Raw genomic sequence first — 26508 nt, forward strand, 5'->3', positions numbered from 1 at the left:
ATTGTGACGTTCACAGTTTGGTCCTAATCAGCATTGTTTACTTTCTTGGTGCCTAGGTTGTTTCTCACCCTCCATTTATGAGAGTACTACGTTTATAATAATATATGCAGAAAATATCAAAAGAATCTCCTGTTTAGCAAGAGCTGACTGGTCAAGTCATTAAACTTGGTCATTTTGGGACAACGTAGAAGATAAGTGATATTTTCTGAAGAACTAATTCCAGATAGAGAAGATAATTGTGCAGCGAAATTTGAGAAATTTACACATCCAAACCACTAAGTATACATTCCTCTCCAAAGGGATCATATAGAGAGTACACAACAACAACCAAAACACCAATATATACTAAAAACACCACCATCTCTCCCTTTCTAGAACCAGGTGCTGCATGTTCAAACACTATTAACTACTAATAATTTAGCAAAGAATACTTTAACCTCAAAACAATTTTCCCTTTCTCAACACCAAGTTTTCCACCTGTGACAAGCCAATGACCTGGAGGATCTTGAGGTCCCTTACTCATCTCTGTCATGTCGACAAACTTTGCCAACTTATTGCCTGTAAGATTCCGTCCTGTAATTGAGCTTTGATCACCATTGTTATTCCCACTATCGACCTGTTTCCTTAACTTGTCATTCGGTGTGTGGTCCCACAATGATCTTCGAATAGTGCAGCCTGGTAACCTAGAATACAAGAGCCTCATATACAAAACGTTTCTCGACCCAAAATCCCAGACTCCAAGCTGGGCTCCCGTAACTATGTATACACCAGAAAGATCTCCTATGAAAGTTTCAGGGCTCTCAATTGGTGCAGTACTCACATGTGAGAAGTTCTTCCATTTCACCGGTTCAAACCATCTACTATCTTGTTCTTCCGGATCCTGCCACTTTGGAGCGCCAATTGCTATATGACTTTCCCAGTATGGTTGGAGGATCCTAGGAAGAGAAACCATATGCTGAAGATGGATGCATAGTCGATTCCCCTTTGACCCTTCAAGATATAGCCGCATGCCGGTGACGGGCTTACGTCCCACTGACACCTGTAGTGGATTAAGACCAAGAGCAGAGATCAGGCCTTTGATGATTTACTATTACCTGAAGTAAAAAAGATGGCCGGGATATCCGAAAATGAGAAACATTATGGTCTAAACGTTTTGTTTCATCTATCCTTCAGATTGTACTTCAGCATCAACCAGTAACCTCCTTAAATTTGGAAACAAAGACATTAGCATACTTGTTCATGGCTAACATAAAGCTTTTGCCCCATCATGCTAAACTGAAGAGACGGGCAAACAGGTTCCTTTCGATGTTGATTAGGAAGTCTGTCATGTACAGGGGCCCATACTCTCGGGATCTGAAACTCCAAGAAATATCTAAGCTCCTCGATTTGAGGTTTGTCTGCAAGAAATCATGCAACTAGGATTACTTATCACCATCAATGAAGGAAGCTCACTGCTTATATATGTCGTTGAAGGATAAAGTGTCTTACATTCAAGATAAAGACTTATAGCCCGTGCCAAATGATCCTTCCCTTTGACCCCTTCAAGAAGCAGAATGATTGGAACCAACGTCATCTCAATAACATCTGGAGAAGATCTAACAGTCTTTGCCCATTGAGTATGGCTTTGTTCCAGATCATCCCCTCCCCTTCTTCTGAAAATGACTGTAACATCCTGCATGAGATGGCAACCAAAAGAAAGTTAAACCTCAAGCTCCCATTGATAATCGGAAAAGTTAGCAAAGTTAACACTGCAGATGATTCATAGCAATTATGCAGACTGTCAGAGCAAACCTTCCCTTTATTCGTTCAATAAAACCATCAATAAACTTAATAAAAAACGTGCCAGTAGTAGGTAGAGCTCTACAATAAAATTGACACTCAAAGACTTTATCCTCCAATGTTTGATGTTGGACTCACTCTCTCTTGGTCTTACACATACACACACACAACTCCCCCTTGTTCCTCTATTGCTTCATTCATCCAGCTGGGCAAAGTATGAGATCATGTGAAACTATTACCTAGTTTGAAGGACAATTCTTGTAATTCCAACAAATATATATCGTGTATGTACGATACAGATGCATACAGGCTAGAGGCAACACAATAGCTTTCACTCGGGATCTGGAGGAAAAAGCATTTCAGTACCCCAAAGCTAGGGCAATTTATCATGTTTTTGACATGTCTATGAAGCATATAATTTTTCAGCCAAATTTCGTGCTTCATACTACCTCTATCCCATTTGATATGAATTTTTAGATTAATAGTTGGTCAATTCGTTAAAAGGCTTTGAGGTTTTAAAACTTGTGGAGATTGTATAAATATAATTATTTGTTGAACTACGTCAAAAATTTTGAGAGGTCTTAAACATTGAAGTGTGCAACACAATAGGGTTGGTGAGAGTATCAAATAATCTTTGCAGCACAATAAAACATTAAAAGGCAAATAAATTATTAAGAGGATAATTACTAAAAAAAAATTATTAAGAGGATAAAGGGTATTTTAGACCTTGACATTTGAATAAGTATTAATCCTCTAATAATATTTCACCCTATATAGTACAACAGATTTTACACATTAAATTTTTGCCTCCGTTCGTCATCCTAAATTAATCCAAGCGAACCTTACGGGATTTAAAAAGTTACAAAAGAAACCAACAAGAAAAATGGCAAAGGGGAAGGTGACAAACCTCTTTTCCATTTCCGGGAATATATGGCGCACTAGCGGGTTGGGGATATATCCCCTGATTATTGAAAAGGGACGGATCACCAGCCTGTTAAATTTTAAACAAAAGGAAGAGTCAGAACAGTATTTCTCAAAGGATGAAACAGACTATATAAAACACTAATAAATAAAGGTTTTCTGAGATCGAAAGCAAAGAAATTATATGGAACTAGCCTTATCCTTGTATCTCAATAAACCTGAACTTGTAAGGTTTTCTGTGCTGGAGAACCTCTGATTTCCAATGTCTTGAACGTAATTTTTTATTTCCACAGTGGACAGAGGTGATGATATGTGCTGTTTAACATAAATTACATCTTTTCCACCAATAGTTACAGATGTAATTACATGCGTCCCAAAATTTTCAATGAAGCTGTAAGACACAGGAGTAACCCTTGCTTTAGATGATAATAGAAGCTCTTGAAAAGGTATCTTACACCTTAACTATAGACACTTGTAACAAAAAAACAACCAAGATGAATTCCAACCTTGCCAATGCTGGCGGATCCCATGATGTTGGGACAGCTCTTTTAACATTTTCCTGCAAGACTAGAGGGGAAGTCATGAGTTGAAGCTTAGAAAGCGGTATGAAAAATCCATCCATACAGAGTGTCTTTGTACTGGCAGTATCTATATGCTTTGTACCAGTGTAACTGAATGCAACACTGAAGCTACCAATAGGATCATGGCCTGATAGATTAGCCTTTTTATTAAAATATTCCACCATCTGCAATCAACAACAATCAAACACGTTAGGTGGGAAAAGTTTGGTGAAACTGGATTAAGTACCAGAAACTACATATCAACAAAAAGTGCTATCACCCTCAACTAAGTTTTAGTTACAATATTTGAAGGTACCAAGTAAAGGTAAATGGAAAATAGTAATAAGGCTGTGAAATTATAAAAAGGGCAGCCTGGTGCACTAAGCTCTTGCTATGCGCGGGGTCCGGGGAAGGGCCGGACCACAAGGCTGTGAAATTATAATTCACGAATTATTTCCAAGAAACATGACCGTGATACAGATAAGACCGGAAAACCATTTCTCGATATAGAATTCACATGAAGAGAGCCAATGATATTGATGAAAAAGACAAGCAAAAATATGTATGTGTGTGATCTGTTTCAGGAACTCAGTGACTTCTTTGCGAATATATTTCTTTGTAAAAATCACATTTTGCTCCATCATCTTGAGAATACAACGTACAAATATACCATCATAGTATGTTCTCCTTCACCGGAAAATGAGCAGATTAAGGTAATGTTCATATATTTTGGCCATATTAGCCTTTTATATCCAGAATGATCATGTCTTAGAACGATGACGATGAAGCATAATTATCCAGTCCCTTAAAAACTGTTCTTTTGGAACTTGACTGCTATATTAGCCTTTTCAGTATCCCATCTAACTAAACAATTAGTCTGATACAGAAATCTCTGAAGATAAGGTCATTGAAAGCTTCAAATATCGCATTTGTGCATCCACCCTTCCTCCTGTAACTATGTATATGGGTGATTATATTGATTTCATCAAAGATTTATGCTAATTTTATTTTTTCTACTTTGCAACTTTTCCACCCAAATCCAAGCCTGGGATTAACAATGTTATTTTGAGGTTAGCTTCACGGGATTCACTTACGTCACCTTTTCATTGGGGTGTGTCATTAACTAATCAATAACAAACTCTGATCTCTAATCTTATGGCACCACGCAAAGATCTTATTAAACATATATTTCTTCAGTTCATCTCTACCACAGGCCTAAACAAGTGGCTACTTTCTCCTCAAATGTTTATTACATACCATAATGACAGCCACATGCAGAACATGAATACTGAAAGTGCTCATAAATACCGTTAACTGGCAACTGGCCTAAACAAGTAGCTTCGCCTTCATTCGCCTGAAATGTTTATTACATACACTAAACATAGTAGCACATGCAAAACATTCATACAAAAAACACACATAAATACCATTAACTGACAACAGGGTTGCACAAAGATTAACTTTTCTTCCTCCGGAAAGCAAAAAAGGATACAAGTTATATCCTGGATTAAACAGAAATCAACTTCAACCAAAGAATCATTCAATGTTGCAATTTGAGCATAGCATGAAAATATCGAGACTACTGTTTCAAAACAATCAAATGTATGCACTCCATCATAATGTTCAATGTTTCCAATTCCAAACATGAGATTACAAACTTGGAGCACTTATTTTTAACGTAATTAATCATTTCGCTCGTTTCAAATATCAATTCAACATCAAAAAGCTGTCAGCGTGCTTCATCGATTGACAAAAAAAGAGTAACAAATGATTCTTTTAATTAAAAAACTCAAAATAGAGCATAACAACTTAGTACATACCTCATTATAAGAGCAAACACTAGTTCCATCCCTACCACCAGGTTCTTGAAAGTTCTTAATATCTTTTGAGACATTTGGCAGAACAATATCATCAAATAAACAGAGATCCCTTGTATGTTCTTCATTAATCTCTACAACCCTAGACCCAACCACTCCCTTACAATAGAGCAACCTAGTATCATAATTCACATCAAACCCCCTACCAAGTGCCTGTACTGCATTTATAACTGTATGAAAAGCTGCTGCCTTATCCTCCATCACATCACAAAAATTTGTTTAACCCCAAAAACAAAGTTTAATCCAATACAAAAATCTGAAAACCCAATTCAACTAATTCTCGAAACAATCAATCCACAACCCAGTAATATTAATTAAAAATTTAAAAAAAAAAAACTGTTCCAATCTTTTCAAGATAAGACAACCAACCCACTAACCAAAAAGCTGTAATTTTTTACAACCCCATATATCAAAAAACTCTCAAGATGAGTTAAGTCAAGTATATAGAGCTGTTTTAAGGTTGACTAAAGAAAATACTACCAAGAAAAGGTTTACCCATAAATAGTGTAAAAGTATCTTGATCTTGAATATTCCATGGAGATTTCAGATATCTGTGTCTAGCTGTCTATATATAAACATAAACTTGGGTATATATATATATATATACTCCGTTTCAATTTATATAAACTCATTAGACTGGGCACGACATAAACTCAATTGACTGGACACGATATTTAAGAAACATGAAGGCTTTTGAAATTTGTGGTTCAAAATAAGCCTTGAAAATTTGTGTGGCCGTAAATTATTCCTAAAGTGAATTTGTTTCCAAATCAGGAAAGAATTTATTCATTTTGACATGAATTAAAAAAAAAATAGATTCAAAAAATTTTGAATATATGTTATCTAGCAACTCCTTATGTTTCTTTACTGTGTACTTTTTGTTGTTTCTGTCTCAGTATCTAATTCTGACATTTATGTCCAAAATAGGCATTGACTGTTCAGACTTTTAGTGGTCGTTCGGTACGTAATTAAAATTATTTCTTAATTATAATTTTGAAACTAATTTATTAATTTTTTGGATTAATTTATACCATCTAGGAGATGAGATAAAATAATCTCAAAATTAATGATATAAGATGAAATATTCTATTTTTAAGTTTGGGATGCACTTTATACTTTGTTTGGTACAACTTCTTACCTCTTGTACCATTTTTCTTGTCATATTTCCTTTGTGCATTTTTATTATAAATATTATTTATTTCTCTATAAATTACACTCTTATCAATATTGATTATTTTCATGAATACTTAATAATAAAGATAAAATGAAATAAAAATAATTAATTTCATCTTGATTTTATATAAAATGACAAGTATTTTTGGATAAATACTTTTAGTAATCTTGACAACTAAAAATATTTATTGCAAAATACTTGTTATTTTATAAAATTAAGATGAAATTATTCAATTTTATCCTATTAGGTCAAATCTATATTAATTAGGATGCATATTTATTAAAGAGAGATAAGCGCAAATTAGTAAAAGATACTTTTTAATTATAATTTCTTAAGGGTTGTACAAAAAGAAAACTCGACAACTATTTTCTCGGTCCCAAAATAAGTGTCAATTTAGCAAAAATCACGTCTATTAAGAAATCAACAAATTCAATGTGAATTTTACTAAACTATCCTTATTTATTAGATATTTTTTAGAATTGAGCAATATTAAAGTGGATTATTTTTTTAATGTTAAGGACATTATAGTTGAAAACACTTGCCGACTTTTATCATAAATTTCTAAAATATTACTTATTTTGGGATAATTATTTTTTACTAATTTAACACTTATTTTGTAGCGGAGAGATCGGCAGGAGGGAGAGGTGTTTTGTTCTTAGGGAAATGCTCCATTTGGTTTACCTGGGTTGTACGTTTACTTTACATCTGATCCGTTGATTAATTTCTCGTTTAAATGTTGATATGATCGTACGACTAAGAAATCTTTAAAGGGAGTACACGTGAGTAGACTTTCACTTATGATGTTCACATGGTGTGTCATGATAATATTTGAGGAAATCAGCAAAAGCAATGAGATTTACCTAAGGGGCGGGCATACTAAGGTAGATACCGATATCGAATTCTTTTATATCATAATTTTAATATTATGATATTCGATATGCATTTTAGCTAATTTAGTAGTTGGTAAGTTATTTGGTATTTACAAAAATAATATCCTACCGAAGTATATAGTTACATATAAAATTCATATATGTTGGTATTATAATACTAACAAATAAATAAACTAATATTAGTACAAAACTAATTGTTTAGATGTTGGAACTTTGACTAATCTGTGTTAATTGAAATGTTCTTTTTGTGTAATTGATTTACGAAGGGGATTACTTGTACATACTTTCTTTTGAATATTCTTACATATCTAAGGTGTTAGTACGATATAATTGAGACGTTTCTTGAACAACCAAAATCATAATTCTCTATTATATGAGTATATGTAAGTCGAAGTTGAACAAACTATGGATATCGATTTACTGTACCATATAATAACGAAATTGTACTTAAAGATACCAAACCATATCAAATTAATTTAGTATGATAATGATATCATATTTTTGAAAAGCGAAAATCGAAATTACCTTACCGACGTTTCCAATACCATAACATACCGTACCATGTCCACCCCTTTACCCATCTTTAATTATCTTTTTATCCCAAATTCAATTTTTTCACTTTTGTCTTTTTCAAAATTCAAACTTAGATAAAGAAGGAAATTGCAATCAATTGACCGTCAGCATAAAACAAATTTAACAATAATGGAGTAATTCATAACTATCCTATCTGGAGAGTAAATAGGATTTCAGATTTTACATAATTCTATCAATTTCTGTTTTAGATTTCTTATCCGGGCTATTTGGAACTAGCTCATTTTTGTAATTGGATTTAATCTATATACACTAATAATGTAAATAAATGTACACCACCAATATAGTGTAAGTTATTATAGGAGGTAAATTATAATTTTTATTAGATTATCAGTTATTATTTATTATAGTAAAAGCTTACGTATAATTACCTTATAAATAATATGATTGTGTCAATATTTATTACAATATTAGTGTATAAACTTAAACTCATCATAATTAAACCTCTAAAATTCTCTACTACCGAAAAGGGAAAAAGTATTGGTTGTTCAAATTTTCCGGTTTGAATTAATAAATACAGGAATCTGATTTGTTTCAAAAGTAGTAAAGTACTTTGTTAAAGTTGACCAAAAATGAACCAACTCAGATTTCCCGTTATAAAAAGTGGATATTTGTATTTAATTTTGTTTTATGAAACACTTATTAGAGTTGACCAAACAATGTCAAAAGTAATAAGTTGGAGATGAAGTTATAGGATTTTGTATAACATTTACTCAGAGTTGATCCTCAACAACAACATACCCAGTGTATTCTCACATGGTGGGGTTTGGAGAGGATAGAGTGTACCCAAACCTTCCCCTACTTGGGAGGTAGGAAGGCTGTTTCCGATAGACCCCCGGCTTAAGAAAAGGTGCCAAGACAATAATAATAATAATAATAATAATAATAATAATAATAATAATAATAATAATAATAATAATAATAGGCATTAATAGCAACATATAATAAGATAAATGACGTCAGAGTTGATCCTCATATTTCCAATTTTTAAAAATGGTTATTTGTAGTTAATTAATTTATGGAACACTTATTAGAGTTGACCAAACAATGTAAAGTAATAAGTTTGAGATAAAGTTATAGGATTTGTATAACATTACTAAAGAGTTGATCCTCAGATTTCCAATTTTTAAAAATGGATATTTGTATTTAATTTTATTTTGTGGAACACTTATTAGAGTTGACCAAACAATGACAAAAGTAATAAGTTGGAGATAGAGTTATAGGATTTTGTATAACATTTACTAGGAGTTGATCCGCAGATTTCCAACTTAAAAATGGATGTTTGTATTTATTTTATTTTTTTAATTTTTTTTTGTGGAACACTTGGTAGAGTTGACTAAACATTGTCAAAAGTAATAAATAGAGATGGAGTTATTGGACTTTGTATAACATTTACTTCATTCACTCACTTTTAGTTATCACTTTTCGTTTTTCGAAAGTCAATTTAACTTATTCGAAGTTAAATTGGATGTTTTAAAATTAAAACTTAGATGTTCGAAAACTATACGAAAAATACTATAAGTTGCAACTCTTCTTGTATTCATATGATGAAAAAATACATCTTAAAATGTTCGTCAAAATTCATGTAATTTGACTTTCAAGAAGTGAAACGTGACAAGTAAAAGTGAACGGAGGGATTACTGAGAGTTGATCCTTGGACCTTTGCTCCCACTAGACTATCAGATATAATTGAATAAGCAGCTTAAATCAGTTAAGAGGGGTTTATCATGCACCCTCACATTTTAAACTCTCTCATACATCATGAAAAAACATTACCAAGCAACTTATCAATCAACTATCATGACTCAATTACAAATTAATTAAAGTCAGCTATGTAATTATTTGTACTCGTTTTCAATTTTTTCAGTATTCATAGAATATATCATATACTACTTTTACGTTCATTCTCAATCGCATAAACACGTTATAAAGAGAAACAATGGAGTCAGTAAAAGAGGAGGAAAAAAGAATAAAACACCTATTAACTACTAATAATAAAATTATATAGTTACACCGTTTATGTTATTTGCTTCCTACTTAAATGTATAAACCACATGCATTATTTAATTGAAATTGATATGATGCATTTTCTTGATATTCCTATAAATTAAAAGAACTCAAAACCTCAACTAAACACTGATAAAAAGTCGCCAACAAAATGATTAGAATTTAGCATGTGGAAACTGCACTCAATATTACACATTTAAGCAAATAAGATATGGTAGCTATGAAATGGATAAGTCTTGCAGAACAAATATTTTCACACTTGTTTAAGTTAAGAAGTGTGAGCAGTAATACACCGTCCATACCTGCACATTTTTGAGATACTAAAATCATACATAACTGTTGCAAAATAGGATGGCTGGGAGATGCAGAAAAAATATGTTCTAATTATACCACACTAAAGTCGCTTTCTAGTCACTCTGGAACAATTATACAGTCTCTAGAACAAATACCGGATTTTGCTTCTGGTGGCTTGTGGAAAAAGATCCCACAAAGAAAAGAATTGTACAGTATGAAAACAACACAAAAACATTCATTCAAACGGCATCCTAATACATAAATAGAAGCATGACATATACAACAACAACAACATACCCAGTGTGGTTCCACGAGTGAGGTCTGGAAGGGTAGAGTGTAGGTCTGGAAGGGTGGAGTGTACGCAAACCTTACCATTACCTTTGTGGGGTAAAAAGGTTGTTTCCGATAGACCCTCAGCTCAAGAAAAAAGGTATTTTCTGAAACAGAAACCCTCCCTGGTACTTATCCCGAGGTAATGCACTAAAGTTACTTTGTGATTAAGGTCCTACCTCCGGTGATCCTTCTGATCACCGGAATAATCCCATCTCTTTCCTTCCTTCTTTCTCTACCTACCTCCGGTGATCCTTCTGATCACCGGAATAATCCCTTCTCTTTCCTTGCTTCTCCTTTATCCTTTAGTTATGGACAATAGCATTTATTTTGCGATAGGATTTAAGTCATACGATATCACAAGATCGATGAACAATGATGAACCTTGGTTTGACTGGACTGAGAGAGGTAAGAATTTCATCAGAAGAGTTTCCTTTTATAAGAAGACAATGGAATGGATAGTACAGAACCTAAGAGAGGCGTCAAAAACGCGAGGTAACGTGGTGAGAAGATGGAAGAGAAGAGACAGCTTCTCAGAGACATTCCGTTATAGGAATTTTAATGGTTTGGCAGGCATATTAGCATTGTTAGTCTATGTGGAAGGAGGAGAGCTGTACTAATCATCCCTAAAGTATCTTTTAATGCCGGTTGGACATATCTGGCTGACAAGATTGGTAGATACATCAATAGCTTTGTCGAGAAATTTAATGTGGGGGAGCCTAGGTTGGTGGACAAGGAATTTCAATACACAGACGCATTTAGAAACTTTAAATGGTCGAACAAAAAAGTGGTTGGTGGTTCGGCATTAAAGAGGGGAGAAATTATACAAATAAAGGAGGAATTTGAACACCACCAGAATGGTACTCTTGATAGATGTTTAGTTGGTCATTTCTCATCGTCAGAAGTCCCAACATTATCGGACCTTCGAAGATGGACTATCTCTTCATGGAAGCAGGTTCATGGACTTAACATTTATGAGATGGGTGAAGATCGATTTCTCTTTGAGTTTGCCTCCAAAGATGTTGCTGAGCAAGTACTGAAAGGAGAGTGGTACAGGAAAAGATCCCACATCAGTTTCCAATGGTGGTCCCCTCTGTCGGGGGTCATCAATCAAGAAAATTTACCAAACTCTGTATGGATTAGAGTTGTGGTTGTGCCCCTCCATCTCTAGTCATCTAAAGTATTTAAAGTTATTGGGGACTATTGTGAAGGCTGGGTGGAGACAGAGGAAGAGACCCAACTTCGGAATTATCTCAAATCGGCTAGAATCAGAGTCAGGGGTGATGGTAGCGAGATCCCTAAAGAAGTGACTCTGAGCAAGGCAGATGTGTCTTTACTCTTTAAGTTTGGGTAGAGTCTCCGGCGAAATTTACCGTCGGATAAGAAGAGGAGAAGTTTTCATTCAGCAGTTATCGAAGTCACTAGGAAAAGGTATGGGAGCAGCTTTTCAAAGAAAGTCAGACCTCGCTGACTTTGCACGTGGTCCAGCTAGGGCACGTGGGCTAGGGGTTAATTCAAATAAAGATAAGGGAGTGGACCTTGGTGGATTGGCGAAGGATGTAATTTTGGGCCTAAATCGATCTAATTGTTTGGCCCAACAAGAGAAAGAAAGTGACCCAAACTTAAGTGGTCCACGTGAGGGGTCACGTGCAACCCCTTCAGAATTATTTAATCCCACAGGAACCTTCCTAGTAGCCGATCCTGACAAATATCTCGTTAATTTGAAAGAAATTGCTTCTAGATTTCTAGAGAGATTTACGACTTGGGAAGGAGCGATCATCAAGCAAAAGGAAAATACTCTTCCTTCTTCTTCTTCTTCTTTACCATTAAGCAAAAATTCTCCAGAATTGGATATAATGGTATCTATCACGCCAAGAAGGAATGATGTAGGAGAAAAAGTGATGGATCAATACCAAGAGATTATGCAAGAAGAAGCGGAACGGGAAACACAAGATGGACAAGAAGAAACAGAAAGGGCTGCAGATCGTTCAATAGTTCCTTCTCCATTGGAGAAGGCTCACATGCATAAGAACAATTTACTGAGAAGTGATGGGGAATCTTCATCTCTGATCACTATTGAAGATGTTGTCCCTTTAGACCAGCAGAGTCCTGAGGAAGGAAAAGAGTTGGACTCTACCATCCCAATCTGGATTCAACAAAGTATCATCAAATTCAGCGAGGAATTTAAGGTGCACATATCGGGGTGCAAGAAGGAAGCTTTGATGCTATTTATGAAAATTGATAGCATGACGCAGAATTTTGTTGAAAAAACAGAAACAAAGCTGATAGCAACTCCAACTATTAAAGGATTCAAAGAATTAAAAAGTTTGGATATAGGGAGCAATTTCAGAAGTAATGGTACAAGGATCAGAGGGGGATACAACTATCCTAGTGATCAATAACAGTCAACATTGTTTCTTGGAATGTAAGGGGGCTTAAAAAAGCTAGGAAGAGAAACCTAATAAAAAACCAAATTCTCAGTTGGAAGGCTGATATTTATTGCTTTCAAGAGACTAAGATTGAAGATGATATAAAGGAAAACAAATGGGCTAAATTTTGTCAACTGGAAGCTAGTGGTACCAAGGGTGAAATTCTCATGTTATGGGATGGGAGAGTCTAGTTAGGTGATATCAGTAGTGTGGGGGCTTATTCTCTAACTTGCAAATTTACTGGTAAGAACCAAAAACTTATTTGGTATCTAACTGGTATCTATGCTCCTAATGATAAAAGGAAAAGAGAAGAAGTATGGTCGGAAGTTAGATCTACCAGAGGTTTATTCACTGGGTCTTGGGTGGTTTGTGGGGATTTTTATACTGTTAGATTCTCCTCAGAGAAGATGAATTGTATCAGAATCACCAGAGCAATGACTGAGTTTTCTGATTTCATTGAAGACATGGGGTTGCTAGCCCCTTACTTAATAAGGTGCCATTTTACCTGGAAAAAGGGAGATGGTTATGAATATAGCAGCCAGATTAGACAGATTTCTTTTTTCTGATGAATGGGATAAGGGGTTTAGGAACATCAAACAATCAGTCCTTAGTAGAGTTATAGCTGATCACACACCTATTACGCTCCAAAGTGGAAATTGGGAACTTGTGAAATCCTACTTTAAATTTGAAAATTGGTGGCTACTCACATAAGGTTTTGTGGAGAGAATCAAAGAATAGTGGAGCTCTTTTGTATGCGAAGGGAGGCCAGCTTTCACTTTAGCCTTCAAGATGAGAGCACTCAAAGACAAACTGAAAGAGTGGAACAAAACTACTCAAGGTAATCTTGCTTTGCAGAAACAATCCATCCTTAACCAGCTTGCAAAACAAGAAGCAATTCATGAACATAGGGCCCTGAATGAAGAGGAAATCTATTCAAAAACTGCTTTACTTGTTGAATTTGAGGAAATTGCTAAGAAGGAGGAGGTGGCATGGAGACAAAGATCAAGGGCTTTGTGGTTGAAGGAGGGGGCAAAGAACACTAAGTTCTTTCATAAAACTGCTAATTCACACAGAAGATTCAACAACATTGATGAACTGAATGTTGATGGACAGACTATCAAGAATCCTGAAGGAATTAAGAAGGAAATTGTTGAATTCTACCAGAAACTATATTCTGAAACTGAATCATGGAGACCAACTTGTGGTATTAGAGATGGCCTCAGAATTACAGAAGAAGAGAACCATATGTTGCAAAAGGAATTTGAAAACCAAGAAATCTTGAACTATGTCAAACTATGTGCTGGAGACAAAGCTTCTGGACCTGATAGGTATACAATGGATTTTTTTGTTCATTGCTGGGAAGTGGTAGGTGAGGAGGTGATTGCTGCAGTCAAAAACTTCCATGATAGATGCTTCTTTAAGAAAAGTTTAGTGCCACTTATGTGGCTTTGATTCCAGCAAAGATGGGAGCCAAGGAGCTGACAGATTTCAGACCTATCAGCCTGATAGGCAGCATCTACAAAATCATTTCCAAATTATTGACTGAAAGACTTAAGAAGGTAATGCATAAATTGGTAGATAATCATCAACTAGCCTTCATCAAAGGAAGACAGATAATGGATGCTATTCTTATGGCAAATGAGTGTGTGGACTCAAGACTGAGAAGCAATGAGCCATGTATTTTATGCAAACTAGATATACATAAAGCCTATGATCATCTCAACTGGAATTTTATTCTAAAAACTCTGGCTAAGAGGGGCTTTGCCTCTAGATGGATCAAGTGCATAAAATTTTGCATTAGTTCAGTGAAGTTTCCTATCCTCATTAATGGATCTCCAACAGGTTTCTTCCCCTCTCAGAGAGGCTTAAGACAGGGTGACCCTCTATCTTCTTTCCTATTTATCATTGCTATGGAAGGCCTCAATGATATGCTAAGAACTGCTCAAGAAAATTTATGGATTAAGGGTTTCAAAGTTTCTAACAGAGTGGGGGAAGATATGGAGATTACTCATCTCCAATATGCTGATGATACTCTGATCTTTTGTGATGCTGACACGGAGCAACTAAAGATTCTTAGGGTGATGTTTATCCTTTTTAAAGCACTATCAGGTTTACACATTAACTGGAATAAAAGCTTCGTATATCCAGTAAATAAGGTAACTAATTTGTCCTCCTTGATTGAGGTTCTCGGAGGGAATCACAAACTAGGCAAGTTTTCTGTCAAGGAGGCATACAAGACTTTTAACATTTACAGAAACCAGATTGACCACTGGCCATGGAAATTGATATGGAAAGTTAAGATCCCTTACAAAGTTTCTTGTTTTGTCTGGCTGCTAGCTAAGCAGGCAGTACTAAGTCAGGAAAATCTCATGAAAAGGGGTTTTAGTTTTAGTCCAAGGTGTTTCTTTTGTGGTGAAGAAGCAGAGATTGTTAGTCACCTCTTTATTCACTACAAGACTACGTTTCAGATATGGAGTTTATTCATCAATTTGAAAGGGTTAACATGGATAATGCCTGAGAAATTTGTTCAAGTCCTGGAGATGTGGAATAGTTATGCCAACCTTTCTGGCCACAAAGAGAGATGGAGAATTATACCAGTTTGCATCTGGTAGTCTGTGTGGAGTGAAAGAAACCTTAGATGTTTTGAAAATAAGTGTAATTCTTTACCGAAGATGAAAATGAATTGTCTTGCTTTATTCTACTTTTGGTGTAAATAGAAGTATATGGAAGATCTAGAATCATTTATGGATGTCTTAGGTTCTATATAAGTTTTTGTTATAGGATTGAAGATCTTCTATACTCCTTTGTAACTATGAGACCTGTAACTGTTTGTGGCAGGTCTGATTTTTGAATAAATATACAAGTGTTACCTTTTCAAAAAAAAAAAAAAATAGGTTGGAACAATTTGTGGGGTAAAAAAGTTGCTTCCGATATACCCTCAGCTCAAGAAAAAAAGTTTTCATAAATAGGTTTGAACCAAAAAAAAAATGCAAGAGTTAAAAAAAAAACTACAACACAAATATTGAAGAAGAAAAGTACTCACATCAAAATAATAAAGATGACCAAAGCAAAAGATACAACAATAGTAATAAAATTGAAGAATAAGATAATCCTACCATAATAGGAGTGTAACATATATTTATAAAATTAGCTTAAGATGAATAGCATTCTAAAGGGCAACATATATTGTTAGAAACATCTGTCAGGAAGCAGCCATCACCATCCTGATACCAAGTGATAAATGCAAAAGAAAAGTGTTACTATACGGCCTAAACTACAGAGGTTCCCATAAAAATGAGAGGATTGGATATGAACAAGAGAGTACAGGTAACAAACTTCCTTTACAATGACATTAACTATTGTTTTTCTTCCTTTGTTTTGTTTATTGGTTAGTCGACTAACATTGTTTCTGTTCAACACTTCTCATCCCTCTGATTGGAAAGATGTCCTACCAGCGAGTGTCAGAAATTTGCCAGCTTACTGTGAGTTCTTAACCTTCTTTGCAGCAAAAAGTTGGCGAAGGAAAGCAAATTTTCCCTTTGCTCGTGCAGAAAACTCAACAATAGTACCATTGCTGGAAACAATCTGCTCCACAGATTCTGTTACTGGTACACACCGTGAGGGCGGTGGAAGTGTGAAGAGATATGCAGTGAGCATCCGAATTATCTGGCTGAAGCTCGGTCGCATGTTAGGGTCTTCCACCCAACATGATTGTAAGATAAATGCCAAGTCTGGAGAAATATCTTCTGGAATACTAGGTCTCTCTTGCTGCATTTCCAGGTCATAAACAAATTTAATACATAAAGCAACAAGAACACCATGTGTTAATTGGAGAACTCAGAAGAACTACAGTAAATGATCAGTATGAAGATCAATCTCATGGAAAAAGTCAAAAGACAAACAATAGCTTAGCTTACACTCTTCAGTCCAATGTTAAAACTGCACCATCACTATAAAAAAGAAAGGGGATTACCACATCCCATCTAAGAGCACAATTTTACTTCAATTACCCTCACATACACCTAAATGTACTGCATGGATGCCAAGGAATGTTGACAATGACTTTTGCAACAAGAGTTACGATTTACGAAACCTAATTATAATCAATAGAAAGAATCCCCTGAAGCAGTCATGATCTTGGTCATCATACAAATGAAAATAAACAATTACGCAGACCATGTGATAGAATTTAAATTAAAATTTGCTACATGCATAACCAGGGATTTTTGGGCAATTGAGCTCATTCCTGATGCATTCAGTTCTCCATCCAAATTTGCTTGTCTACTTTTACTTGGTATGATTATCAAGAGAAGTGTTGGAAAGACGTCTTGAATAATATATGAAAAATATGGTAAAGGGTACTGTTTATGAGAATAAACGAGCCCCCTACGATTTTTTGTGATTTTAACAAGGAAAGTGGACAATATTTGATGCAACTCCAAAAGAAAAGTAGGAGAAGTTTCTCGGGATCATTGCAGTTAAAAGACTCGCTTAAAGAGCGTTTAAACCCTGAATCTTGGTGAAGCCAAGCTGGTGCGCTTTGCCTCACTTAGTCGGTGCTTCAATTTACACGTCCAGGTCCTAAGGCGAGTGTATCTTCCCTAATAGACTGTCTTTAAGAGCACAACACTAGACAATGGATATACTTGACAAAGTGATACATGTGTTGTTAAGAAAACGTCATGGCTGAACATTACCAGTTTCCAAAAAAAAACCGTCATGACTGAACTTTTAGTGATTATGACTAAGAGGAATCTTAGTAGCTCAGTTAGTTGGTTAGTTGGTTGGCTACCTGGACTTTCACCCTGTTGGTGAGAGTTCGATTCCACACCTTGTAATCCCCTCCCCCGTTTCCCCTGCCCCCAATTTTTTTTTTTTTTTTTTGGCTTAAGTCATCTGCAGCCACTTAAACTTGTCCACAGATTCCGCTTAGACACCTCAACTCAGTCTTGTACCTATTGAACACCTAAACCACTCCGGATTTAAACCATTTAGACACTTCTTGGTGACATGGCAAAATGTGAGTAATACACTTACCATAGACGCGTGAAAGGTCTAAATTTAGCTGATTTTTCTAAAAAAATCTCATCTTCTTCATAAATTATTCTCCACCATACACCACCGACCTGTCGCCGCTGCCGCCATTGTCATTAATGCCACCGCCACTGTAATAACCATCTTTTCATCTTTTTTAAGATCTGAAAATCACCATCACCACCATGTCCTCCTCCTTTTTCTTTGAATTCGACAATTGCCACCAATGTTACCTTGTTCCCCGGATAAAATGGAAACTGCCACGATTTTTTTTTCTAATCTCCCTCCCTCTCTGCTACAAAAAAAATAAACTTTGACCAAAAAATAATCAGATTTAAAAATAAAATAAAAAAAGACGGAAAATGGAGGGGTTTGGAGGGTCAGCAGTGGCAGAGGGGAAGAACCATGAGTGATTGGTGGTGGGTTATTTATTGAAAAGAAGATCCATAATTAAAAATTTCAAACAATACACTTATAGAAAAGAAAAAGAAAGAAGCAAATCTAATATAGGAACAAGAAAAAGAGAAAGAAGGCGGCATTTTAAGGGGACAACGCCGGCGGCCGGCCGGCGAGAGAGTTCAGGGAAAAGCAAAGGAAAGGGGGAAGGTGGGGTAAAATGAAATTCGTTTTTTTTTTTTTGGCTGAACAATAGTTCTTCTTTTCTTTCTCCCCATAATTCATTTTTATTATTATTCTGGACCCAAATGACACGTTTCATCTTTTCATTAGTCACTATGCCACGTCACCGCGAGTGTATCATAAACACTTTATATTTTTTGTTGATTATCAAAAAAGTGTCTAAATGGTTCAAATCTGGAGCGGTAGAGGTGTTCAATTAGGTAAAAGTCTGGGTTGAAGTGTCTAAGCGGAATCTGTGAACAAGTTTAGGTGGCCACAAATGACTTAAGCCTTTTTTCAAAAAAAAAAAGTGATTCAAGAATAAGAAATTAGAAATTTAATACAAGAAAATTAGCTAGTAAAAATCCAAAAGTCTAAAGCTACATCTTTTCACCAAAATCAAAATTTTAAAAGTCACACACACACACACACATATATCTTAATTATAGTTCTTCATTTTATTATCCCAAATAATTATTATTTGTGATTAAAGTTACATTTTTTTGCAATATCTTTCTACTTTTTATTTTTCCTTCCGTTGGTGCTTTTCTTCGCTTAAGTCCACGCTTTACTCGTGTTTTGCGCTTAAAGCTGCAACAGACTAACACTTTTTTGCATTTTTCGCTTTTGAGTACTCTGATCAAACGAGAGTAGCAAAAAGATTGAATCTACTTATGAGTAGTTGGCAAAGAGGAACTAGCAATGCAACATTTTTATGTCTCAATGCCATTAAGTATATCTTTATTTATGTTAGAGACATAATATACTTAAGTAATCAAAATTGTGCTCTCTCTAACTACTTAAGCTTTTAGATGAGATGGTCATGCATTTAGACATAATATCAGAGCAGGCAAGAAGTTCTGGGTTCAAATCTCACCGCCACCAGCAATGAAGAAAAATATTCCACGTGTTTGGCTAACTGAAAAAATTAGGCTTACACGTGAAGAGGCGTGTTGAGACAAAATGTAATAAGTAATAAAAAGTGTGTTCTTCCCAACAGTTTAAGCCTTCAAATGAGATGGGTCACACACTTCAACAATTACTCTTTAGTTTGAGGCGGTAAAATGTTCTTTGATATTAGCATACAGAAATGCTACTTGTCATGCCACCATTCATTACACCACCTACTACTTGAGAACTCTTATAGGATATTGCTGTAAGAGAACAAGGTCAAGTTGTGAAAAAGTTGAGTGTGGCTCACTTATATGTAAGCTTGTCAGGATCAAAACCTTGAAACCTACTCTGTTCAGCTTGATTGCCTGAAACCTACCCTGTTCAGCTTGAGTGCCTATTCAACTTCTACTAATTTAGGTACTGTCAATCTCTATTTCATGTGATGTGATTTGTAACCTTGACTTTTTTATATACACAAGTGCTGCAGAACAATGATACCTACGACACGTATTTTCAGATCCTCTCATATCTTGTCTCTTGCTCATCCAAGTGATCACAAAGCAATCACCTTTCATAGGATCAAACTCTTTCTTTCTTTCTCCAAACTCAATTTTATAAAAGACTTGACTAATCAAATCATTCTCACCACCACCCTATTGTTTCATCTCTTAGCCCCACTAAAAGTCTAACAAATCAACCATCAATTAACTATTTCTCAATACTAAATTTGTTGAAATGAGCTATATGAATCCTCTTAAACCGTCCCCCAGCCTTTGGTCTAGTGGTAGGAGCGCAGCCTGTCGTGTGAACGTTAGGCATACGTCACAAGTTCGAATTCTGCCGCAGATAAAAACCCAGTATTTAAGTTGAAAACGGTAGAGCGGATGACCTATTATCCACGGAGTTTCGAACTGTGTACTATTGGTCCTCGGAATTTTTCAGTTATTGAAAAGATGAATCCTCTGTTACCATAACGCTTCCAATTATAAGAAAATTAGTCTTTTACAACAGACTAAAGGTTCTCTAGAACTAGAGGATCTCTACATCTTCCATTTATCTCTAATTGAGCATATCAATCTTCACTCAGATAAAAATACTCATGGCAAACGGACAGCTGAGATCATCAGAACCAGTGAAGACTCTCGTCACAGCCTCAGTGATGGACTCCGATTTCAAGGCACAACATAAGCTTCTTGACATAAGCAAGCCTAGTTATTTGGTTCACATAATTAGCCAGAAGTCAACCAGTATATGTTTGGTTGAAGAACACCAAAGGATTCAACGACAGCAACTTTACATTGAATTATTCATTTTCTTCTAGAGAGAAAGTGAGGTATTTTTATTACATATACCAACAAGGGAACACTGCATTATCTTTGGATGAATTGTTCAAAAACCAGCTAGGGGAACAGTCAATCGCATTTCCCTTCATAATAAATGCAATTGGGCCATTGTTGCTCTCTTTTTGTGGCATTGCCTGGGTGATTTCGCCCATTGCAAAGGACTTCTCAGTTAGCTGGAAGGGTTGTCACTCCGACAGAAATACAAAAAGTTGAAACTCAATTTCAAAATGTTTAAATTAGAATAATGGTAGGAGAGGAAGAGAAGAATGCTTCGACAGAAAGTACCAATGAAAAGATACTTAAGTACCAAACTGGGCTCACCAGCCAGGATTAGTACTCATGGCGTACACATCTTTATCGCTGAACCCAAGCCCCGGGGGTATTTGATAACTCAATATTTACCCTTGATGCAAGGATAACCACCTTTCTTCTAGAGATCAGTTAAACTTTGTGGACAAGCTAAGGTTGGAAAGATGACTGTTTTTGGGAGGATATAATCATTCTATCGTGTTTCAGTACGTTTCTTGAGTATCCTTATTTTAACTGGATGTGATACCCCCTTGGCACCCATTAATGAGATTGATCATTACCTTTAAGAAAAGAGAAGTTCTTCTTAGACCATCTTTAACACACTTTATTAGCAGCCATTGTCGACCACATAAGTTTAATCTGGATGTGGAGATCTGATAATCAGCATTATCTATATTGTTCTTTCACAAGCTAAAAGTGAGTCATAGATCAAGATTTCAAATCCTCGGGCAAGCCAAGCTCGAGGGTTGGGTATTTTAATGAAGTTAATCCAAAGGGCTGGCTCTTATACAGTCATAATAAAAAATAACAAAGAGCATACTTCATTCTACTGCAATAAATATTGTACGGAAAAGCTGGATGAAGACAGAAAAACCCTTTGTACCTTAAAAGCAGCAGCATAAGCAGCTTGCAAATTCGACATTCCCTCAAATGGCATGCGGTTTGTCAGTAATTCCCACAAGACAATGCCAAAACTATAAACATCAACCTTGTTATTATAATGCTTCTTCTCCCCCTGACGCAATGTAACAGTACTGTACAACTGCAAAAAACAAAAAATTTAATTTAGATAATTGGGTAACCTTAAAATCAGGATAAAACATAGAAACGTATTGAAACTGACCCAAGTAAGAACATAATTGAAAGAATAAGTACAAAGAGAGAAAGGACAAAAGATTTGAACTTGATCAAAGCATTAGTGCACACCATCATATCATAAAATATATAGTAGACTCCTAAAAGTTCATTGGGGAGTTACAATAGGAGTATCACAAAATAAATACACTTTTGAGGGCGCCAAATTACCAAATTAACCAAGAAGGATAGTAGTTTATAAAGGCGATTGGAAAATGATGACAACAATATACAACAACAACAACAACAACAACAACAACAACAACCCAGTGAAATCCCACATCGTGGAACAATATACAACAGCATTAAGATAATAAATTGGATAAGAATATCATCAGGCCAAAGTACACGCTCCATTTATCCCTTTGTAAGTTATAAAACTTCAGATCAAGATCTTAATATTGTGATTCAAAAGAACAGAAGAGAAATTAAAAATTACATATGAAGATTTTCTTTTTATGCTTTCTTTGGTTAACCGAGAAATTCCTGAGGGACAGTGACACACAGTTAACTCGGTGGATAATGGACAGCCCCCACCCTCCATTTAAATAGCATGCCTTTGTATGTAGCAGATTTTGGATCGCAGACTGCTCTAACAACAATAAGATCCCTAGGGGCATAGGTTTCCTTTTTACTATAAGTTAAGGAAACTCCTTTTGCGTATTACAATTTCTAGAGGTGGGTAAACGGGTAAATAGGATGGAAGTTTGGTTTTCAAATCATCACCTATTTACTCTGTGTCACTTTTCACCTCAATCTTGCAAATAATTCTGATGGGTCAATACTTGGGCAAATAGTCATATGCGGTAGGTACATAATCCTATTCTTAATCTTGATTACCAGCCTTTACTAATCTATCAGACGAGAAAATACAAAGTGTAGTCTGCTCAAGTTCCATTAGTGGAATCATAGTTACTGTCCCTAACCATTTTATTCAACCATGTAAGTTTATATTACCAATAATTTAATCTTCCATACAAAAAGATATTGATATATTGATATGAAATAATAACAAGCAGCAACTTTCAAAGTGGTGCTGATATACATGTCTAGTGGAGAAAACTACAAGGTTCACTCGTGCAATTATGGGGTTGGTTAACATGTGGTTAAATAGATACAAACCTCAGGTGCCATCCACCGGTACGTCCCAGTTTCTGCTGTCATCATCTCAGTGAGGGTCTCTTCCCTTGCTAGCCCAAAATCTGCAAGCTTCACAGACTTCTGATTGGCCGTGAGCAACAAATTGTCTGCATGAATGACATTTCACATGTGCTCTTTCTTAGACAGGAGAAGATTAAAAAAAAAAGCACACTAACAAATGAAATAGGGAAGGTAAAAAAAGAGTGATGCCAACTTAAGAATAAACTCCAAGTTAGCAGCATAAACTGACCCATACGGCCATACATCAAGGGAAAATTATCAACTAAGAATGATCTAAGCTATCCTCTGTTGGCTTACCTATACATTGAGTTCTTTTTATAAAAGGAAAAGGAGATTGAGAGAGCAAGCAATGAAGTGAATGGTGGAGCCAGAAAAATATACCACAATGTCTGCACTAATAACTTCTTCCTTCAATGGTACTAAGATTACTGACCATAGAAGAGCCAACATAAAATGATAAGATAACCCAGAAAAAGAACTCTTCCAGCAGTAAAATATTGATGGATAAAAGAATATAGTCTAAAACCATAATATTTGGCCTGTTTAACATTTCAAAGAATAACAACAAAATAAAATTCTTGTACAGCTCAGCTAGCCAAGTGGTACCAGGTTTTAGATCTCGATGTATAATGCCATTGGCATGTAAACATTCCATGGCCCGAGCAATGTCAAGCGCATAATTTAAGGCCACATTAAGTTCAAGAACTTCCGGCCGAATGCTGACAAAGTACTTCCGAAGGGACATTCCAGGCAGCAGCTCTGACACTATAACCATCAAAGGATCCTTGCAAGCTCCAATAAACTGCAGACAAGAATGCAGAAAATGAAAAGACTAACTTTAGTTACATAATTGGAAAAGAAACATGAGCTAACTCCAGAACCTAAAATAACCATATATAAGAATATTTACTAGCTCACACCATACTGCTTGCTAAACTTAACAAAAAACAGCTGCTCAAAGGAAGTTAACAACAGCACTTTGAAAAGATAATGGGAATATTATTCTGTAGTCTAAGCAACTTGGAAGAAACAGAAAAATGATACTTACTTTTACAAGATTCTCATGCTTTACTCTTGACATCATAACAACTTCCCGAACAAAACGGTCCTCAAGTGAAGCTCTTTCTTCTGAGGTCTTACCACCATTTAGAACTTTTATCGCAACAATTTGATCACCATACCTGGAGAGACACGAAGCAGTTTCTGATAGATGAAAAATGTACAATAAAACCAGGGTGCAGATAATCCAAATAACAAAAAAACATTTTTTTATCTTCATGTTGTCTAAATGACAGAACTTGACACGTTTGACAGTTTCCCATGACAACAGAGAATAGCCAAATTAGAAACATCACCAGAAGAAAACAATTACTCCCCGTTACTACATAAGAATCAATAAATATATCAATTTCCAATTTTAAGCCGTTTCCAAATGGCAATCAAACTCTCATGCTACATTTTCTGAATTATATAGTATGCATCTAACTAGTAAACCAATGGAACAGTGTCACACTCACGAATCACCTAAAGCTAACTATAGACTAAAATCATCACAATTTTCAAGTAGGAAATGAAATATGGCAGAACAACAGTGATGATCAAATCAAATCATTAGCCTAAAACAAATACGAGTAACATTTCAAGAACGGCGTTATATACCTTCCTTCATAAACCTTTCCATGAGCTCCCTCGCCAATTTTCGTTCCAATAAAGAGTTGTTTTGGATCCACCATCACTCGCTCATCAATAGATAATTGTGTTGAGGGTACTACTATTGATCCATTACGCGAAACACCTTCAACATATCTCTCTACACTGCCAACAGAATTCACTTCCTCTTCTCTTTCTCTACTCTTCTCACTGCAACTCATCGTTGCAAAACTCGAAAATCAGATTATCCCTAAATGCCTCATCCTCAAAAAATAACACAAATATTACTTGCAAACAACCATTCTTTCCTCAACACTGAAAGTCAATACTATGGATATTTTATGCTAGCAAAAAACTTGAACCCTCATAAACAATTTTCAGAAACATAAACTGCTAACTTCCAAGTCCAAGAATTCACTTTGATTGAAAACTTCAAACCCCACAAAAGAAAAACAACTCTAACCGATCTAAAATTCCAAGAATTACTTAAAAACAACCCCTTTTCTTGAAAAAGAATAAAAGACTTGATCTTTTAAACCCCCCCCCCCCCCCCCAAAAAAAAAAAAAAAAGCAAGAAGGTTCAAAGGAAGCAACAAGATAGCTACAAAGACAAACTTATAGTTGCAGCTAAATATATAGTATATAAACTATTTCATTTCATGCATATATAGATGAGGAACTAACAAGCAACTTTCAAGAAGACCCTTATAAAGCTTCGAACTTTACTCTTCTTTCTTTCTTTTTTTTTTTTTTTTTTGGGGGGGGGGGGGGGGGTATTTGGGTTAACTTTGTTATGTACTATAAACTCTTCTTATCTACAATCAAAATGGTGTTTCTTGAAGATGTCTATTTTTCCGGTGATGATTCTTGAGAGTGTGGGGGTATAAAGTGAAAGAGAGAAAGAAAAGTAGGGGGATAACTTGAATATTAAAAAGAAAGCACGTTTAAAGTGTAACCAAATGGGTATTAGACAGGTGGAGAGCACTGAGGACTCTTTGGAATAATATTATTAGAGGATTTTGGACATTGTGTGTGAGATAAGGATGCTTTGGTCAAAGCTATCTTTTTTTTTTTTTTTTTTTTTTTGGTCAAAGCTATCGAATGCAGCCAAGAGACCTTTCTTTCTCTTTTGTTTACCCCCGATTCGGTAACCAATTGAATTTGTATGTGGATATATGATATGTGCTTGGGCCTAAATATGGATTACAAAGAGTGGATAAGAACGCTTTTTAATACACAAACAAGGAGCATAAATATCGGCTGCTTACACATATGACGAGTTGATTGAAGAGGTTCAACAAGAACCGGATATATATATATATATATATATATATATATATATATATATATATTGTGTTACAAATGCTCTTGAAAGTAAAAGAAGAATCAACCCCCTTAAGGGAGGAGGGGGCACTCTATTTATACTAATGAGCCCATAGGCCTCCTCCAATGTGGGTTTAATAAAATAGTAATAAAAGGGGACAGCCCCTGCACGGGTTTGGTGAGATTTGACTGACGGCGCCGTCTGACACACGCACAGTTGGCAGCTGACCATGATGTGACACCACTGACGCGTCCTAGCAACGGTCGCATCGGACCAACGGACTCACGGACACCGGATCAATGGTGATGAGACACCGGGGAGAGATCCCGAACCCTCGGTGGCTTAGAGACCGGGTCAGATGGCGCTTCCACTCGGCAGCGATCAAAGTGCTTATCCGGGAAGGTGATGTCCTCGTACGAACTCTCGCCCCTTTTTCCTCTCCGATCCATAGTTGCCCCGGATTTACCC

At 35.6% G+C, this 26508-nt stretch overlaps 3 protein-coding genes across 5 annotated transcripts; 1 reads left to right on the plus strand and 2 right to left on the minus strand.

Moving 5' to 3' along the window:
* Nucleotides 1-187: 187 nt before the first annotated feature.
* Nucleotides 188-5993, minus strand: LOC132631043 (MACPF domain-containing protein CAD1-like). Of its 3 annotated transcripts, none has more exons than XM_060346643.1 (8): nt 5081-5993; nt 3364-3445; nt 3207-3267; nt 2896-3091; nt 2687-2770; nt 1489-1672; nt 1234-1397; nt 188-1039 (listed from the first exon to the last, which is right to left on the minus strand). In XM_060346643.1, the coding sequence occupies exons 1-8, from the start codon at nt 5336-5338 to the stop codon at nt 410-412; spliced, it is 1659 nt and encodes a 552-aa protein (XP_060202626.1). In that variant the 5' UTR covers nt 5339-5993; the 3' UTR covers nt 188-409. The 3 variants fall into 3 exon arrangements, with proteins under 3 accessions (XP_060202626.1, XP_060202627.1, XP_060202625.1); XM_060346644.1 differs by having other exon boundaries at nt 3207-3259; nt 5081-5130; XM_060346642.1 differs by having other exon boundaries at nt 3207-3445; nt 5081-5991.
* Nucleotides 5994-13641: 7648 nt separating this feature from the next.
* Nucleotides 13642-14304, plus strand: LOC132630744 (uncharacterized). The gene has a single exon (XM_060346320.1). It carries the CDS (start codon nt 13642-13644, stop codon nt 14302-14304), a length of 663 nt encoding a protein of 220 aa, XP_060202303.1.
* Nucleotides 14305-15965: 1661 nt separating this feature from the next.
* Nucleotides 15966-25609, minus strand: LOC132631044 (serine/threonine-protein kinase STY13). Its single transcript, XM_060346645.1, has 6 exons — nt 24726-25609; nt 24115-24247; nt 23673-23868; nt 23028-23152; nt 21655-21813; nt 15966-16620 (listed from the first exon to the last, which is right to left on the minus strand). The coding sequence occupies exons 1-6, from the start codon at nt 24935-24937 to the stop codon at nt 16330-16332; spliced, it is 1116 nt and encodes a 371-aa protein (XP_060202628.1). The 5' UTR covers nt 24938-25609; the 3' UTR covers nt 15966-16329.
* Between the last annotated feature and the right edge of the window lie 899 nt (nt 25610-26508).

This window comes from Lycium barbarum, chromosome 3 (genome assembly GCF_019175385.1).
Source record: "Lycium barbarum isolate Lr01 chromosome 3, ASM1917538v2, whole genome shotgun sequence".
In the NCBI taxonomy this organism is placed as follows: domain Eukaryota; kingdom Viridiplantae; phylum Streptophyta; class Magnoliopsida; order Solanales; family Solanaceae; genus Lycium; species Lycium barbarum.

Bases quoted from the DNA above. Each gene is read 5' to 3' on its own strand.
- LOC132631043 (XM_060346642.1), bottom strand. From the start codon at position 5,338: ATGGAGGATAAGGCAGCAGCTTTTCATACAGTTATAAATGCAGTACAG. The intron at 3,446-5,080 runs GTATGTACTAAG...TGTTGATTGCAG, and splicing joins GTGTTTGCTCTTATAATGAG to ATGGTGGAATATTTTAATAA. The intron at 1,398-1,488 runs GTAAGACACTTT...GATTTCTTGCAG, and splicing joins TATAAGTCTTTATCTTGAAT to ACAAACCTCAAATCGAGGAG.
- LOC132630744 (XM_060346320.1), top strand. From the start codon at position 13,642: ATGAGAGCACTCAAAGACAAACTGAAAGAGTGGAACAAAACTACTCAA.
- LOC132631044 (XM_060346645.1), bottom strand. From the start codon at position 24,937: ATGAGTTGCAGTGAGAAGAGTAGAGAAAGAGAAGAGGAAGTGAATTCT. The intron at 24,248-24,725 runs GTATATAACGCC...GTGTCTCTCCAG, and splicing joins GGAAAGGTTTATGAAGGAAG to GTATGGTGATCAAATTGTTG. The intron at 21,814-23,027 runs GTTTGTATCTAT...TGTTTTTTGCAG, and splicing joins ACCGGTGGATGGCACCTGAG to TTGTACAGTACTGTTACATT.